The sequence below is a fragment of the Gnatocerus cornutus genome, chromosome 5 (assembly GCF_029298725.1).
Source record: "Gnatocerus cornutus isolate USDA-ARS CGAHR chromosome 5, icGnaCorn1.1, whole genome shotgun sequence".
Taxonomy (NCBI): domain Eukaryota; kingdom Metazoa; phylum Arthropoda; class Insecta; order Coleoptera; family Tenebrionidae; genus Gnatocerus; species Gnatocerus cornutus.
The window spans coordinates 4,630,999-4,650,104 of NC_142237.1; the positions used below are offsets into that span (position 1 = coordinate 4,630,999).

The 19,106-nt window shown below is 32.4% G+C and overlaps 1 protein-coding gene across 1 annotated transcript in view; it reads right to left on the bottom strand.

Annotated features, from left to right (window-relative positions):
* Nucleotides 1-19,106, bottom strand: part of TrissinR (Trissin receptor) — a 182,994-nt gene that overhangs the window by 14,471 nt on the left and 149,417 nt on the right. The window contains exons 6-8 of the mRNA XM_088035983.1: nt 12,591-12,791; nt 12,374-12,511; nt 1,406-1,713 (exon numbers count right to left, since the gene is read on the bottom strand). Coding sequence (XP_087892109.1) covers nt 1,406-1,713; nt 12,374-12,511; nt 12,591-12,791 — 647 coding nt within the window. The remainder of the gene's footprint in view (nt 1-1,405; nt 1,714-12,373; nt 12,512-12,590; nt 12,792-19,106) is intronic.

The following is a 19,106-nucleotide window of genomic DNA, read 5'->3' on the forward strand; positions in this document are numbered from 1 at the left end:
AGAACATACTACACATTTCTGAACCAAGAAAATTAATGTCTTCCAAATTATGAAAAAAAAATATGGGTGCCGATTTAAAATAAGAAAGTTGAATATCCCAAAAAATAATAAAACATTTAGAAAAATTCTAAAATCATCAGCTTATAGTAAATAAAGAACCATTTAATTTGTTTTTGAAATTTTTGAAATCGGTTTATAAATAAAAATTCTACAACGCCTGCCGTTTTTTTAAAAATCACCCTGTACATGTATACGTTTTGACATTTTTCTCATAAACTATGAAGGATAAGAATTTGAAATTTTGGGAATCAAAGTAAGCACATAAAACGAATCGAACTACAGAATTCACATATTTGTAACACCGGTTAGAAGTAGTATAAAAGAAGTAGTCGACTTGCTTATTTTTAATGAAACACCCCATATATTGTTGCGTTTTCAGATTCTACGTCTAAATTAAAGGTCGCTTTATGAATAAATGGTTCAATTTAAGTACATATAGCACTTTATTCATAAAGCGACCTCTAATTTAGACGTAGAATCTGAAAACGCAATAATATATGGCGTGTTCCATTTAAAATAAGCAAGTTGACTACTACTTCCGGTATAACCGGAAGTGCCACAAACATGTGAATATTGTCATTTGATTTGTCTTAATCGCCTGCTTTTGTTCTCAAAATTTCAAATATGCATCCATTGTTGTTTATAAGAAAAAGTCAAAACGTATATACAGGGTGATTTTTAAATAAAGACGTTTTTTAAATTGCTGTTTCAGTTTCAAGAAAAAAATACAAGAAATTGATTCCAATTTTTATGCGACGCCAATGATTACTATGGTTACTATGAAATGTGCTGCGTTGTTGTTAAGATTACTTTGTGCAGATCAGTGGCGCCGAGTATGGTCGGGATTTTAGAATTTTTATATTTACCTTAAAATTAACAAAAATCACCCTGTATATACGTTTACAACAGTTACAGGGTTAACATAAAAATCGTCTTAATTTCATCACACGTCAGATTTATCACAGATATATTTCACAGTGGTTACAAAATCAACGCATATTTGATGACATTTTTCATTGAACATCCGATATTTCCGATTTCTGAATAAATAGGTGACACAGTTATGACTTTTTTAATCATATTAAAAACCAGTAATCCGTACAAGAATCTGTTTAATAAAAAATGGCTCATTAAAATTAAAATTAGCATGGATAATGTGTTCGAACATCAGAAAATTTTCAAACTTTTTCATACAACTGCTGTATAATTAAAAAATTCAAACATTTGGGGTAAAGTTTTGACTTAATATTTCACAATTTGCTGATGGGTCGACATCGGGCGAGATTAACTCGCAACTTTTTTCAGCGCTTTGTAAGTATTAAACTTGAATAACACAACTTTTTACCTTCTGAAGTTCTTCGAGAGAAAGGCGTACAGCAGAGGATTAATCCCCGAATTAAAATATGTCGCCAGAAATGTCAGTGGGGTGAAGAGGGCACTGAAGTCGGATCCCCCATCGTAGTCCGGTGATCTGTACTGCCACATTTTTCGGGCATGGATTGGCAAGTTGCAGATGGCGAAAGCACAAACGACTATTATAAGCATCTTGATTACTCCTCTCCGCGCTGCTAGGACATTCTGGCTCGAGTTGGTGTTCGGGATGTTGTTAGAAGAAGAGTTTTGAAGGAGTTTAGCGTCTCCATTGGTCGCCGGCTGGAAAATTAATGAATTGATTCTAGAAAATCCCTAGATACTGAAAGCTTTTGATCAAGTGTGGTTTCAATGAAAAGCTTCCATGACGTAAATAAACGTGTCGCTTTTATACGGAAAAAAACTGAGCGTTTATTTTTAAACTCAAATAAAGAATTTATCGGCACTGCACTTTACTGTGATGGTAATCAAAGAAAGTGAACTGTTTATACGGTTTCAAGATACCACTAATGACACGTTTTTACGGCTTTTTTTAGTAGGCAAATCAAAATGTTACTTTAGGGGATTTTTTCCCGCTCGTTCAAGGTTGAGTTGAGAGAAAACTCATACTCATATCATGTCAAAGAATTTTCTGATTACTTCTTAATTAAACCGCCGCCATAAAATTAGATTTCAAACTAATTTCGGTTTGATTGGTTTTAGGACTTAACAATACACCCTTAGGTTAGACACAAGAAATTAAAGGGACCACATTAACAGATTTGATCGGTTGATTGGTTTCTGCAACATTATACATACAACTGGTGGACCTTTACATAGTAAGCCAAAGGAGAACTGGAACGACTGATCAATAGATTACTGTAATTTTTCTAACTTTGGTTTAACTCCACCAATAAAGCCAATAAAACTCGAGCTGCTAGCTGGTTTCACTTTTTTTTTTGTTGATATTTTTTAGAAGTTGACATGAAATTCTTTAGATTTGATAGTCAAAAATTTCAGAGTTAATTAATTGATTCGGCAAATTCAAATTGTCTTTAGTTTATGCTGGGCGTTTTAAACCAAACCTGGGAAAATCCGAGTGTAAGAAAATTGTAAGTCATACGTGAACGCAATTTGATACCGAACTTTCAGGAAAAGTTCATTTCCATTCGATTCTCTTCGGACGGATATTAACTCATTTCACCTTAGTCTGATGTTTTCCGCGAAACTTATTCAGGATTGGTGAAAACACATATATTTATTTCCATGTTACATTTATATGGCTGCATTTTCAGTTATTTTGATGTCGTAATAAAATGTATTGCTTTATAATTAATATTCCGATTAATATTCCGCTAGAAATAGTGAAATTATGCTAAATATGGAACTGCTTTCAAGTAAAATGGAAGGTTTTTCGCTGTTTAACTCTGACGTCTTATTATGGAAAAAACAATTTTCTGTATTACTTGGAAAGACCAACATTTTGAACTTGAAAAAATGTTATTGGAATTTGTGGTACCAATTATGAAATTGTAGAGTAAACGAAAAGAAATAAAATTTTGATAAATTGTCATCTAATAGTAAAATTCTTTTTTTTATATTCTTTTTGAGGTTAACTTTTTTTTCGTGTTCTTATAGACTTTAATAAGTTAATTTTAACAATATTATGTTTTAGAATCTAGATCTATCTAAATTTTGTTTTCAAACTTCCTTATCTACTGGACATTTTAACTTCGGCCCTTATAAAAATTATCAGCACGAAAAATGAGCTTTAGGTTTAGCACATTTACAAAATAATAAAACATAATTAAAAAAACAAGAGGTAATTTAGAAAATTTCATTTTTATAAAAACCATATTTACACTAGTCAACAAAAATATTAGACGAAATTTGTACTGTAGCAGTGAAAAAGCCCGTTTTGCGTCATCAGGCCAGGAGTAATTGTAATTTTTTTTTGAGTACCCCGCGTCCTTTTTTGTTTTTTTCAATTTTGCTTAACAACTTGCATAATAATGGAACTCTATTGGAAAGGTAATTAAATAAGCTTCTCAATAAGCTACAAGAAGTCGCCGATAGTAGTAGGTTTTGACAAGATATTTGAGAAAAACTGATAAAATTTGGTCAAAAATAATCTGTTTTTTTTAATTTTTTGACACTTTTTTGATAAAACTTTTAAATGAGTAATTATATTTTTTATTGTAATACGTCATTAAAAAGGTTGAAATCTCTGTTTTCCAACGTGGTGTTAAACAGGTTATTATTTTTTGTCATTCAAAAGTTACATGACAAAGAATATGAAATGATTTAAAATAAAACATGTTTTGTTAATTTTGTAAATTATTTAGGAGTAGTAAATAACATTCGCTAATTACGAGGACACAAATGTATGCCTAAACATTCTTTTTCTATTGAATTGCACGATGAACACTGCTTAATTGCAAATGTAATGTGTAATTGTAATATTTAAAGGGATCAAACGAAAGATTTTATCAACGCTCAGAATAATTTCTATCTTTTTTATACAATTTCAACGAAAAAAACAAAGTGCAAAACCTCCATCAAAAAATTTTCGGTATACTGCTGGTAAAATTAGGACTGTTAGATTGGATTTATAAGACAAGGCACTGATTTACATAATAAATTAAATAATTTTAAGTTAATCTCACAACAAATTTGACGATTGCTGACATTTGATTGGCGAAAAACGATCACATGTCATTTTAACATGATGTTAAATGTTTTTTTTAGTGTTTTGCCAAGTACTTTTAATTTACAGAGCAGTTTTTAAGAGCCAGCGAAGTTCAAAAATTTAAGTTTGTAGGATAGTGTAAACAAATATATTTTGACATATTGACGTTTGACACAATATCCCCCTCTTCTTCAAAACACCCCAATTAGTACCAACTTTAATGAATTTTACTAAGACAATACAATACACTGGTCATTCATGTACACTCGTTAACACTAAAATGGGGGCCACACTATCAATTGGTATGACATATAGTAGTAAATTATTAGATCATTGTGATACAGACACTGATTAACCTAACTTCTGCGTCACCTCGATCAAATAATTTGACGTGAAGCATGCATTTGAATTTACCGCTCAAAATAGAATGAACCTAACATGGACATGCCTCATTCAAGTCAAAGCCTGCTCCATAAAAAAAAAATTGTGGCTCACACGTTATTATACATAAATAAAATTCAATCAAATCAGAATAGATTAAAATGTAAAACCATATTTTTTCTACAAAGGTGTCATGAGAGGGAAGAATAAATCTGACTGTGTATTCGTAGAAATTATCGTTAAATGCGGTAAATGCGATAAAAACGCCCGACGACCGAAAATAATGCAAAGCAAAAATGTGAATAAACGTGCAGTCTGAAAGTAGACCGGTTGAATAAAAAACATCAACATAATATTTTATAATTGTATTTCTCTTGGATAATAAAAATGCAACCATTTATTGTAAACTGACATATTAAGTTAAAGAAAGACACTTTCACAGCAATAAAGTTAGGATTTCTTGATAAAAAATCCCATATCATGCGCACATCTACGCGTCTCAAATTTTGTGTGTCGGCTTTTTGAAATCCCGTTTTCATTAAGGTCACTACATAGAGAAGGTACAGACAACGGTTGCGACGTATAACGTTCCATCTCTTTAAAATCTCCCATACGAATGACGTAGGTATTTTTCACCGTTTGTTTGGCCAGCTTGTTTCATACAAACTGTCAATGTCAAATTTGATTTTAAAATTTCTGCTACCCATCTAAGCTGGTCCATAAGAGTACATACATATATCAAAATGGTTCAAATTTGTTGTGTTTTTGGTTGCAAACGAACAAGCCGGAACGAAGATGTCAGGTTTTTTAGTTGCCCTAATGAACGACTGGTGAATAAAGGTTAAAAACAAACTATGAACAAATGGATCACACAAAACGACGTGAAGCCATAAATGATCAATTTGTAGATCTTATTAATGGTTGATCATGAAGAGATAATTAGGAAGTAAATGTATTCTGCGATATTAAAAGTATCTAAACTGAAAATTATAGATCACCACCTTGTTTTACGAAAAATATCTAAATCATCACGTTGTAGATAACTTGTACTTGAGTAGCAGGTAATTTTTAATAACAGAATGATATTGTTACTAAAATATTACATTTTTAAAGAACCAATAAAATCTTCTGCATGTGTTCACTCCAAAACGAAACTAATAACTCTTGGAAATTTCTCAATTCAAATCACTCAAGATATTGAGAGTTCATCAATTTTGCTATCACTTGTGATTGTTGCTGAAATTGTATTTTTGGCTTGAGTAGAAAAATGCAAATAGTTATATATTTATTTACCCATTTTGTAGTTTAGTTTGTACATTTAATTTGTGTTCAGTGCTTAACGTCTCTTACTATCGCGGAATCAAAATTTCGAACATCAAATTGATTGATGTTTAAAAATTGTAGACTGTCCTTTATCTTTATGACCTTAAAATTTATAAACGGCACAGCAAGTGTCAGAAATTTACTTTGTATGGCAGTCACATCAGTCACAATGACAATAAAGCCTGCTTCACATTGTCATGTCAAAAAGTGATGTTCGAAATTTTGATTCCGCGATAGTACATTCAGATTTGAATTACTCACAGAAGTGCGCTCGTTCACAATATGTTTTGTTGGCAAATTTCAATATTAGATAAGCGGTCTGCCTTTAAGGTCAACACAGAAGTTTCAACTTATAATTAGTTTTTTAACATATCTTTTTGATCACACTCAAAGACCACAAATAATGTCATAACCTAAGATTTTGAGTGAGACATCACAATTGACATCTCACATCACTAATTCTAGAGAATTCCCTAGAATCTTGCATCTCTCTCATACACATGTAAATCCAATACTATATCTGTCTCTTAAAAATTTCCCATAAGTAACTAATAGCAGTACCTTCTCTATGTATAGTGACCTTAGTTTTCATTGTGTATAAATTCTATTGCAAAAACAATCATAAATTGCAACGGTGGTGTTAAACAAATGTTCTGCATACGGAATTCTATTAGTGGGCGGAGCGTGCAGCTGAGATGTGACGTCAAACCAATAAAAAAGTGTTTTAATCCCCGCCTGAATATTTAAATTTCTTTAGCCAATTTTGGCAAATCCGTCATGTATTTTCCAAAAATTTTTGCACCACTGCGTTATTTGAACAATATTCTATAAAATTTGGCACAAAAATATGTAGGTTACATTTTTTGCATTCTCCCTATTACGGGTTTTTTTAATAAAAACTGTTCGTTTAGTTAACTGTTTGATAGTCTGATTTAGAAAATCTAACGATGTACAAATCCAATAATCAACAACTGTGACAGTAAAACTATTTATGTAGAATAATTTCCGGGCACTAATGCAGCTAATGCAAATTCGTGCATTCAAAGAAAGCATATCCTGCAGTCTCCACACTAAATACTCCTATCTCGCAACGGATTCAACTTACAACAAAACTGCTCATAATCTTTTTATAGACTACTGTACAGCGTATAATTTTTAATTGCGTTTTTTCCCTCCAGAGAGCTTTCCGCGAGCGTGTAAAAGTATTTTGCAGCCAGCTCGTGCTAAACACCCCGTTGAACATTGATCATGGAAGAAGAGCCAGAAAATGCTCACTTCAACTTCAATTCTTTCCGAGATGATGTTACGACTCGGGAAACTACACTTAAGTATTCTGTCCATTAATATTTACCGTCACAATCTAATGAGACTTTAGCTTGAGGAGAAAAGATAATTGCTTTAGTTACATTTTTATCGTAAAAGCTTTTAAATTTCAACGTACTTAAACTCGGAAAGCGGTTGTATGAATACAGTTTTAAAGAGGCAGATTTTGGTGGCTTTTAATTGTTGGATTCTGCAACATAAAGCTTACAAATTGACTAAATATCGTTGCTAGATTGGGTTCCCGCCCATAATTTAAAAGTAGGGAAGAAGAGGACACATTGTAGCATGGGGTAAGTAGCTATATTGTCTTTAAAACTCGTAAGTATACCAGGGCTCATTACTATCGGTCCATTCATAAAAAAGTTAGGGGCAGCAGCCCCTAACGATTTTTATCAATAATAGTTGGCAGCAATAGCGTTTGACCTTGATCTAAGTGTGGCTTGCGCAGAAGCTATTGCCAGAAATTTTTATTGAAATCTTTTGCAGCAAATTTTTAATTAAATATTGATTAACACACTCAACTTTGACAACGAGTTAACCTCAAAAATCGTTATTCAATTTCCCTTAATTTTCTCCCTAAATAATTGAAAGCCGTATTTACACCCAAGAATTTTAGAAAATTTACACAGGAGAGCGGACTGATAGCAATGAGCTGGACTTTACACATAAGGGTGTCCAAGAACGCTCGACTTTTTATTGGTGAAATCTGAGATTATTTTTGTGTAAGGAATTAATCTACAATAATTTAGAGATCATGTAGAAAATATAAAAATTTAGCAACTTTAAAATTGAGAAAAAATCTAAACGAATTGCTTTTTGCTCTAAGAATTCCTTAAAAAAAAAAATTAAATAAGCTTTACTACCGTTAAATCTGGGACTTTTACATCGATTTTTTTATTAATATCGATTTCGCCAAAAAAACATCGATTTTTAATACATACAGGTGTCCCAGAACTCATGCCTAGCCAAAAACCGGGCATATCGGGAAAAGCTGTGAATGTGTAAATTGCTGAAAAAAAGTTTCAACTCCAACAGAAACTGAGAAAAGACATGACAAAGTTGACCAATCACAAGACCGCGTGAGAATGGTCTGGAGGATACACTCGCGTGTTGCTAAGAGACTAGTTTAAATTTTCTCCTTTGAATTTTGTATAAATAATCTGGTCCACTGTAAACTTAATTGACGTTAAAATGACAGACTTCAATAAATCAGTTAACTCTTTGAACTTAGTGTGCAGAAACGGCTCAGCGTACTTTAGGGATTGACTAGAGGGTTGAAGACCACTGGTTGACGAGCGATGAATGACAAGTGACAAGGCGGAAGGAGAATTGACACAGTGGAAAGCCAAGTGGAGTGTGTCAACGGCGTTTCTTTCGGTTTCCCTCACTTGCTGGTTTCCTAGTTGGTGTTTGGTATTAACAAATATCTTAACAAGGCTCAAGATGTACTCGGCGATAGAATGCCTTGAAATGTGTCTTATTTTTGGAGAGTGCGATAGAAATTCGGCTTTAGTAGCAAGAACGCATCGAAAACGTTTTCCAGGTCCGGACAACAATACGATTCTTTGTGTTATTTTTTGGGCTAGACAGACTGGTCAGATATTACCAGATTGGCGCGCCGTTGGTGAAACACCAAGTCAAGCCAGAACTGCTGAAAATGAAGGAGCCGCTTTGGAAGCAGTTGATGAAGACCCCACGCAAAGAATCCGAAGTGTGGAACGCTAGTTAGACATCGGAAGATTCTTCGCGACTGATCACAGGCACCCGTACCAGAGGTTAACATTTACTCCCTTAGGATTATCCAGTCAGAAGATATTTTTGCGAATGGTATATCAACGAAAACCGCTGATTTCTTCCTCTGGGGTCACTTCAAATATGTTTTATTTATGTATTGCCGCTAAATACTGAAGCGGAGCTCAGACAACGCATTCAGGGAGCTGTGGATGGCATCACGCATGAAATGATTGAAAATTCATGTTAAAGTTTGGTTAGAAGAGGTCATCTGTGTGACCAAAATAATGGTGGTTTGTTCGAGTATTTGATGTAACTGTTACACCATGTGCCTTGTTCTGTTTCTTGTTGTAATAAAAGGTTTTTTTTAGAACTGCCATTGTGTGGCTTTCATTTGTCAAATTGACATTAGACGTCAGTTAAAAAAATGTAGTGGACCAAATCAATTTATCCTGTTTAAGATTAAATTATGAAACCTAGCAACATTAATATTATGTGTGCTTTCGCTTCTGGGATTGGTCATTTTCGTTAAGCAATTTCTCAATTTTGACGCACATCAGGACAAAAAAAATTGCAGTTTTGGCATCCTGATTGCTGTCGGCATCCGCCCTTTTTCGGCTAGGCGTGAGTTCTGGGACATTCTGTATATTTTTATTTTCAATCAAGGAGATATGCATACAGGAGGTCAATCTTGTACGCCGCGCGTCGAAAAACGCGAGTCAGAAATCGTCGCGAGCTTATAAAGTACCATCTTACTTATTATTTTTTTATTACTAGGTTTTTATTTATTTTGGTTTTTCTCGTATTTGTTTATTATTTTGTTGCTTTATTAAGAATTTTATTTAATTTTGTTTTTCACAATAAACTATGCTATATTGAGTTTTTTATTTACTATTGTTCCCAGATTTAACTACCGTGCTTCTTAAATTTTCTATATCTTTTTTTGCTAATAAGGGTGAGGAGGGGAGTTTGAACAGAGCAAAATAGAATATAGAGACAATCTAAAAAATATACAGAAAATTTCAACAGAATCAAGGAAGAATAGAATAGAGAATACTAAATACTAAACAGAATTTAGAGAGAATAAAAATCCTGATCTTAATGTTTTTTTGTAACATATTAAAATATCGGGTGATTCATTAAATTTTCATTCTGGACGTGCGTTGACTTCTTGTTCGATAACTAGCAAATCTCGCAAATATTAAGTCGAAACTACTGTAATGGTGTTAGTTACGACTTCAATTTTTTTCTCAAAGCCAACTGCAAATGGAAATTTAATGACACACAATCACACAATATATTAAGTTTTAAATTTTTGGTTGCGGCGTTGTCAAATTATAAATTTTTGCAGTGTCTGACTTAAAAATGCACAAGCACCAATTTTTTTTTGTAAATGTAAAAACCAGACGATTTTAATTTTTAAGATTTACAAATGACCAGAACTTATTTTTTTAAGTAGAACACCCTGTAAATTTTTAGTGTAATAAAATAAATTTTATATTTTTGTCATTTTTTGTTTTAATCTCTCATGGTTAGAATAGACAAACAGTTAAATCACTCAAGCGTTTAAAGACAGTATTAAAACTATATTGCAAAATGTAAACTTTGATTTATTTTTAAGAAGGATTTTGATTTGCGACTATTAAAGCTTTGGCAATATCGAGGATTTAACTTAATTTCGCTTAATTTCGTCTTAATACCATATTCCAAAAGATAATGATGCTGTGTATTTTTAAATCAGCCTCTGCAACTTCATAAATTTTCAGAAAAAAAATCATAACATGACAACGCCGCGACTAAAAATTTAAAACTGCATATAAAGAAAAAAAGTTGAATTCAGTCCTGTAAAAATTGTGCACTTCTGAAGGCTGGAATTAATTTAAAAAAATGCATTTTATTCGGTAATTAACATTTACTCTGACACATTTTAGCCTGCGTTGTTGTTATGGAAATGTGACACGATATTACTTGATATCCCTCGACAGTAATAGAGATCTTTGTCTTTATCAAATAAGTAGATAAAGACCACTTTATTAGCACATTTTGAATAATAGTTGGTAGATTATATTATTAGGAGTGAAAATTGACCTTTTTTTTGTTGAATAACTGCGGTCGAGGCGACAACAAATAATTTGTACGATTGTTTCTTTAAACATTTTCAGTTTGAACTGCCACCGCAAGTCTTGAGGTCTCTATTGAATAAATTCTATTTAATACTGTTTGAAAAAACTTTAATTACTCTTATAAATATTATGCTTAACTTAACACCACACTGAATGCTTTCATAAGTTTTATAGATATTTGGGCTTGAATTAAAACCACTGGCAGAATTTATGCCACTGATAATTCAAATAATTCTCAAATTGATGACCGTAGCGGAAATTTAATTCGCTTAGAAATTAACAATAATACACGGTGTTTCAAAATGATTTTCATTTACAATGTGTTTATAAATGTTTCTAGCATCAAGCGTGGCTATGAAATGTCTAAGAAATTTGAAAAAAATTTAGATCTTTCAACTGACATTTGCAGTTAACCTCAATCATAGAGCAAAGTTATAAAAAAAAAACTGTTCTAGTTATAGTTTAAAGACTTGAACACAAAATCGTAACTGAAATGTCGTTGACGTGAGTCACTTTATAAGTGTAGTTAAACATTGTTATTTTCACTATGAAAACAAAGCGGCAAAATAGTGCATGGCAAGAACTCCAAAGCCACCCTTGATACTAGAAACAAAGCAAGTGCCATACAAAATGGAAGTCTCAAATAGTAATCGTCACAAAATGTACTTTTATCGTTGACCTCTTATTAATGTCAATATTAATGAATCAGTTTGTCTGAAAAAGGATGCGTTAATGGGTGTCATTAACGCTCTCTTTTTCATTATGCAGCTATTTTTGTAATTTTGACATTTTGACATATGCAACCAGAAATACACACAGAAATAAAACAAAAACTACGGATTATCTTCAACTATGTTTCTATTTCTGAATATTTACTTTTACTCGGTAATAAACTTGAACATGCATCGTTTGCGCTTTGGACCACTGCAGCCGGTAGGGTATTATCACAATTTTCCAGGTCCATAATTACGACTTCCAACTTTTTCAAAATGGTGACACTTGTTGATAAAATTCGCATGTCATTTTTTTCAATGGTAACTATGTTTTTTTATCATAATGATTTTTCCGTGAAACTCTTGCCCATTTTGTCACCCAAATAAAGGTATTATGTGGTCAACGATAAAACGTTGTAATAAACTCGTTTGTTAATGGGCGATTAATGATCTCCACTATTAAAGACACTCACTCGCTTCGCTCGTTCGTGCTTTAAACAGTGTCGATCATTAATCGCCTTCATTAACAAACTAGTTTATTAAATAACTATTTTTGTCTAGGCAGAAAAAGTGTTTCTTTGACAACAGGAGCTTTTCATTACTTATAACAAAATTGGATACTTTACTGTCTAAAAACGAATAAAAAATAGTGACTTTTTGTGACGTTTCTAGAAAAATACCTTTTTATCATTTCTGTATCGACTGGATTGCCTTCGGCAAAGTCCTTGATACTGTTCAACATTGGTGGACGCATCTAGTTGTTTCTTAAGCTGCTGGGAGCTGTTCCAAAGACAAATTGCGATTCTTGAATATAACAACTGAAAGTCATAAAATACGCGTAAGGTAAATAAGGTCAATGTTTATTTTTCTCGTTATTTGATTATGATCTTTACTTACCGACATGATAAGCAGAGGGATGTTGTAAAATAAGATGAAATGAATGACATCAAAGAGCTCTGAACTGTATTTGGTTCGGTTAGGGACACACATTGTCTCGTTTTCCAAAGACTTTCTAAGTGGAACAGTGATTGTGTTACTCCAATAAAACTTGGGAGAGCTGTAAAGAATGCATGTCACCCATACTCCAAGAATGATGAGCTGCAAAAAAAAAATTAAATAAAATAAGTGCAGCCTGTGGAGTGTTTATTTTTACAACCACTATAATAATGATGAACTGGGAATTAATAAAAACGCCCCAAAGGTCTGTGGGTTTAACAAATGATTTATGAGCACCCCTAAGGTAAAAGACGAAGGGAGGCATATAAGGAATGGATTAATGAATGGTTAGGGCAGACAAGCTAGGAGTGGCCGAAATATGACATAATTTGTTGTGGCGGTTTTGACAACCGACAGAAACCTACATGTAAAACGAGAACGAATAAATGAACGTGATTCCAAGCTCAGACAGTAACTTTATAACATTGATCTAAAAAATAAATACAATTAGTTAAAAAATCTCCCAAAAGCATATCTATGTTTATTAAAAAAAAACATTTTTGGAGACCTCTTTTGGTGGCGAAAAATTCAATTCAATCTGTCATCGTCATTCATATTCTTGAGCGGATTTATTTGTCCGGGATGATGAAGATTGAACAGACCAATGTCAGCAGGTAATTTTCAGGCTCACCCGGATTTGTAGGCAGAGGAAAAAAAATTAAACACGAAGATCAGACGAAATATCTCCAAGCTTAATTAGTTTATTTAATGCTGAAAAAGTGTTACGTTTAATCACCAGTTTTTTACTTAACACGTAAATTCAGGAATAATGAAACACTGAATAAATCCTATTTTTTGTTGTGTAATGACTAATGTACTAAAGCAAACATTTTGAAGAGATCGGAATTTATCAAAACTGTTTGAGCGTAAAAAATCTCTGTGATTTGTATAATCCCTTTCCACACATGATTTTTGTTCATGAAAAAACGTGCTTATAGGATGCGGCTCTCACGGGTCTCCTCGAAAAGAAGTATAGGGGTAAATATTATCCATATAAGCTAATGCTATAATAAAGTATAATGGGAAAAAAGAAAGAGCTTTTGGGACCAGATGAGATTTTTAGGAGCAGCTAGGGGTGAGTACGACTTGCGAAGGGTTTCAACTTTACTTTTTTTTAATCACCTCCATCCAAGTTTTAATTTATAACAATAAAATCAGTCTCAAAAGGTTAATTAATGAACATAATTTTGACAAAATCTAGAGAATCTAAGAAGAATCAGCACAAAAAGCAGAAAGAATCTAAAGAAAATTCCGCGATAATACAAAAAAAAAATGAAATTCTAAGACAAGTGAATCTATAGATTTTAAAAATGAAGAAAATTTCGGCAGAATTTGATTGGAAATTACAGAGTGTTTTTGAAATGCATATATAAAAATAGTGCGGTAATAATTCCTTGTCACGGGTTGATAGGAAAAAGTTTAGTAAAAGACTTTTTTTATTTATGATTACAACTGAATTATTTTATATATTATTTATTGCCTACGAAAGTGGGGGAGGTTCAGTTGACTAAGAGCAATGAATACAGGCTTGGATTTGCAAAGAAGAGCTCGAAATCTACAAAACCACCAAGTTTTATCAAGATTCAACGGCTGAATTGCAAGAAAACAGCAGAAATCTGCACGAAATCATCAAAATTCTTAGAGAAATCCGCTTATTTTGATGCTAAACGTCGATTTCTCGCTGATTCTCGTCATTTTCTGGCTTAAATTTGCAAAGAAAAACTCGAAATCTACAAAATCATCATTTTTTTTATCAAGATTCAACGGCTGAATTTCAAGAAAACAGCAGAAATATGCACGAAATCATCAAAATTCTTAGATAAATCCGCTTATTTTGATGTTAAACAGATTTCTCGCTGATTCTCGCCGTTTTCTGGCTTGAATTTGCAAAGAAGAGCTCGAAATCTACAAAACCACCAAGTTTTATCAAGATTCAACGGCTGAATTGCAAGAAAACAGCAGAAATCTGCACGAAATCATCAAAATTCTTAGAGAAATGCGCTTATTTCTATGCAAAACGACGATTTCTCGTTGATTTTCGCCGTTTTCTGGCTTGGATTCGCAAAGCAGAGCTCGAAATTTACAAAACCACCAATTTTCATCAAGATTCAACGGCTGAATATCAAAAAAAAAACAGCTGAAATATGCACGAAATCATCAAAATTCTTAGAGAAATCCGCTTATTTTGATGCTAAACAGATTTCTCGCTGATTCTCGCCGTTTTCTGGCTTGAATTTGCAAAGAAGAGCTCGAAATTTACAATACCACTGAAAACATAACCCACTTATGCCATACAACGGTTTATCCAAAATCTCGTAATTTTCACTTAATGGCCTAATTACCAAGAGTAACATAGGAATGCTATCAAAGGCAACGAAGATTACTGTGTTGTTTGTTGACATTTGAATGAAATTTTTGGTTAAATTAGAAATTTATTGAAAATGCAAAGAGATTAACGTTTCATTTTATGAAGAAGTGGGTAATAAACAACTTCTACTACGTCATAATGCGTGTTTTTTGACTAGCCTATCTTTCCGAATTAAACCTATGAGAGAACGTTTTGCATTCTTTTCATCGAACCTAGGTTTAGGCTAATGAGTTTAATGAGCAAGAAAATGCGAAGTTATCAACGCAACGTCTTGATTTTGAAAGATAATATATGTATTTTTGTCATTTTTGTGCAGCGATAAAACAAAGAATTTTAGAATTGTTTTCCTGTGATACAATTTTGTAATTTGTTGTGTCTTAAGGCGGTTTGACACGATCACATTTTTTCTCAAATTTTTCCGAATAAATATTTTTGCTAAAATATCTACTACTCCAATTTCGCTGTTTGCCACGACAATATGTGTTTATAAATAAATTGTCAAATTTTTATTCGAAAAAATATGAGAAAAAATGTGATCGTGTCAAACCGCCATAATACAGAAATCAGATTTGATACCTTCTCAATATTTCGTCTATTTGAACAAAAAATTTCCCAATTTTCAGCTTTTTAGAACTAAATAAAAATTTTTGTGAAAAATTGCTATCTGTTTACTGATCTTGGAATAAAAATTAATTCTCTCTGTTCAGTTACAATTAAAAATACAATTTGAATTTGGAGAAGATACATACATTGTATAATATAATATTATAGAAACAGGGAGATAATTAGTGGAAAATCCTAACAAAAACTAAAGTATATCTGAAAATTTTTGAGAAAAATCTATAGAAATCGTAAAGCAAATTAAAAAAAAAACAGAAAACCCAAGGAGAAACGAGCAGATCCAAACAAAATGTACACTCTGACAACATTTGTGGCCACCCTCAAAATCATCTTTACTTTTGAAGATAAAATTTTGAAAATTTGCAAACGCTTAACAGTTGACAGAACTTTAAAATTTGACGCGAAAAATGGTCTTTTATCATCAATAGCGATTTGTGAGGGTTTGCGGAACAAGTCGTTGATTATTATTATTCTTCTTTAATATAAATGTGTTAAAAATTCCTCAGATGTCATTTTAAATTGTATGCAAAATGTGAGGAAAAAATACCGTTTTATCAAGTTTCCAAATTCATAACGTCAGAATTGGAAACTACGTCAGCAAACTGTCAATATCATGCGTCACAAATGTCAACTATTGTAACAAAAGCCTTACTTGGTAAAATTGTCACTTTTCAATGTTGATTATCAATTTTTAGTGTCCAAAAAGACAAACACCACCGCGTTAATAAAAATTGACTTTCATACGAATTAATGTTTCTTTTAAATCAGTTTAAAGCACGACGGCGTAGCCGGAGTGCTTTAATGATTGAGCGCTGTAAAATGGTTAACGCACAAGAGTTGTATTAAACTTTTTGGCCGAAAAATTTTAATTTAAATAATTGAGTTTCTCAAAATTCATGAGAACTGTCACATCTGACGACTTGAATTTGTCGAATCAAGAAATGGCTAGCCTCCTTTACTCAACATAATCAAAAATTTGACGGCTCAAGTGTCACACATGTCAAGAAGATTTGCGGTTTTGCCAGAATTCAATTAATCGTGAAAGTTTCGTCGATTTTGATGGTGTTTCATCTTCTAATGTGTTAACCCAGAGTTAAACCAAAGTTACAAAATTCTGACTATAGCAAGTGTTTAAACAAAAACTAAAAAAATTGCAAACAATTACAATTTTTAGACGTCACCGTAATAAAATAGTTATTTGTGTACCAAGGCCAAAAATTGTTTCTTTTTTGGCCGTCTTTTTTAATGGCCGAGGCGGTAGCCGAGACTAGAAAGAAAGCGAAGGCAAAATGGCACTTTTTGGCGGTGATATACACAAGAGTTTTTAGGCGACATTATTAAATTTTCAAGTTAATTAATTTTTATTTATGATTTATTGATTTAATCATTTATAACAACTGAATAATTGTAAATATTTATGAATCCTTCAGAAAAGATCATATTTTTTTATTTACATTTGCAGTTTCGGCATGTATAGCTTCACAATTATGAATTGGGTTTGATGTGGTTTTTGATGTTGTTGCAAGAGCACTGCTAGACATGTTAATTTTCAATAATTCAACACGTCTTTGTTGCACTTCACAGCAGTTTGTCGATTTGATTTTATCCAAATAATTATAAAATTGGGGGAAATGTCGGTATCTTGATGTAATATGCAATACTATGGATAGATGGCGCCACCATAGATCGGCCAAAAATGTGTGTGGCCAGAAAAGACTTACTTTTAGGCCGATTTTGAGACCTAAAAAATCCATTTTTAGTTTAAGTCGCCTAAAAAACAAATTTTTGCGTCAAATACTGGAGTTTGATCCACTGTAAACGCATTCAAATTTGCAAATTTTTATCTTTAAAATTAAAGATAATTTGGAAGGTGATCATAAGTGTACAGTGTATGTACAGTCTGGCACAGAGCTCGTGACCCAGAGAAAACAAACTTATGCAACTATTCAAAAAGAAAACAGAAAAACAAACCACGAAAAATTTTGAAGGCAAAAAATGCTCATTATTATTATCGAGTTTAGACAAAAATTCAATAGCCAATCCCGACAGCTGAATCAAAAAATAGTCATAGGTATTTAGCCATTGCGAGCAATTTCTAATAATAATTGTTAGGATAAACAAAATCAAGTACTGTCATCCATTTGTCAACACCACGATTTTTGGGTCAAAATTTGTTTTGACTACACCTGTTTGGTGGTAATTTTCAAGCAAATAAAAACTGGAAACTATAATCCATTTGTTTTTTAATAATATTCAACCGATCTTAATCCACTCCTGTTAAGAACAAAAAAAAACTATGAAAGAAATTTTTACCTATTATTTTACCTGCCAATTAAGAAAAATTACTAGACTTGATAACACCAGTTCCCTTCTCTTTATCTCCTACAAGCAATATAAAACAACGTCCTTTCTAAGAACTTGATGACCGTTAAGGGTTTCATCCCTTAACTTAATTTAGAAAGGATACAGACTCTATAGGCTGTGTAAGTCGAATCTTATTTTAAATAGGCTGATAAAACATGCCAATGACTAATTAAAATGTTATTTAATATTAAAACAGTATATTAAATTAAGAATTATAAACCTGATAATTTCATAGTCGAAGACTTGAGAAGGAAGTTGGCGCATTGCCAAAAATAAAACAATTGATTAATGCAATGCAGGATTTTTTATTTACGTTCACAAAAGCTTCATTGTGACATCGACAAGAGCTGCATAATGAGATAACTGTGAAGTTGTTTTGGTGGATTTGTTTTGTTAAGTAACCATTTTATGCAAGCTGTTCTGAAGTAAAAATTCAAGTCGCATATGCACTACGCACTTTCGCGGATGCAAAATTAATTGATCAAGAAAACACGTTAGAAATAAATGCAATTTATAAAGAAAACCCTGAGATAACGGGTGTTTACGATTTTGCACCCCTAAGTGATTTATAGTTTCCTAGGGCTCATAAATAAGTCATGTAAATTAACAGCAGACAACGTTTCAGAGCAGACTTAATATATGGTAAAGAGAGATTCTATCTGACTTGGTGAAGTGGATATCTCATTATTTACCGTAGATTGCTTATAAAAATGAGAAAATCTCTATTTTCGCACAATTTTGACTATGCTAAATTTATGTGAAACGAATTTCACAATTGGTAAAACTTTTCTAACTGTTCCATTGTCTTCAAATTGCTCGATTGTGTCCAAATTCCAGCGTCACGCTGAAGACTTGTCTTAATTAGAATTATTGATAGTTAATTTCGGATTTGAATTGTAAATACGAGTTATCTTTAGATTTCCAATACCTATTGATCACCGATGCTTTGAAGAAAACCGCGAACTGCGCATAGAGACGTATGCGTCTACGCAATGAGTTCTAATAATACGCCCAATATTTGAACAGCCAAAGAAGTGTTAATATGCTCTCTTTATCACGGAACA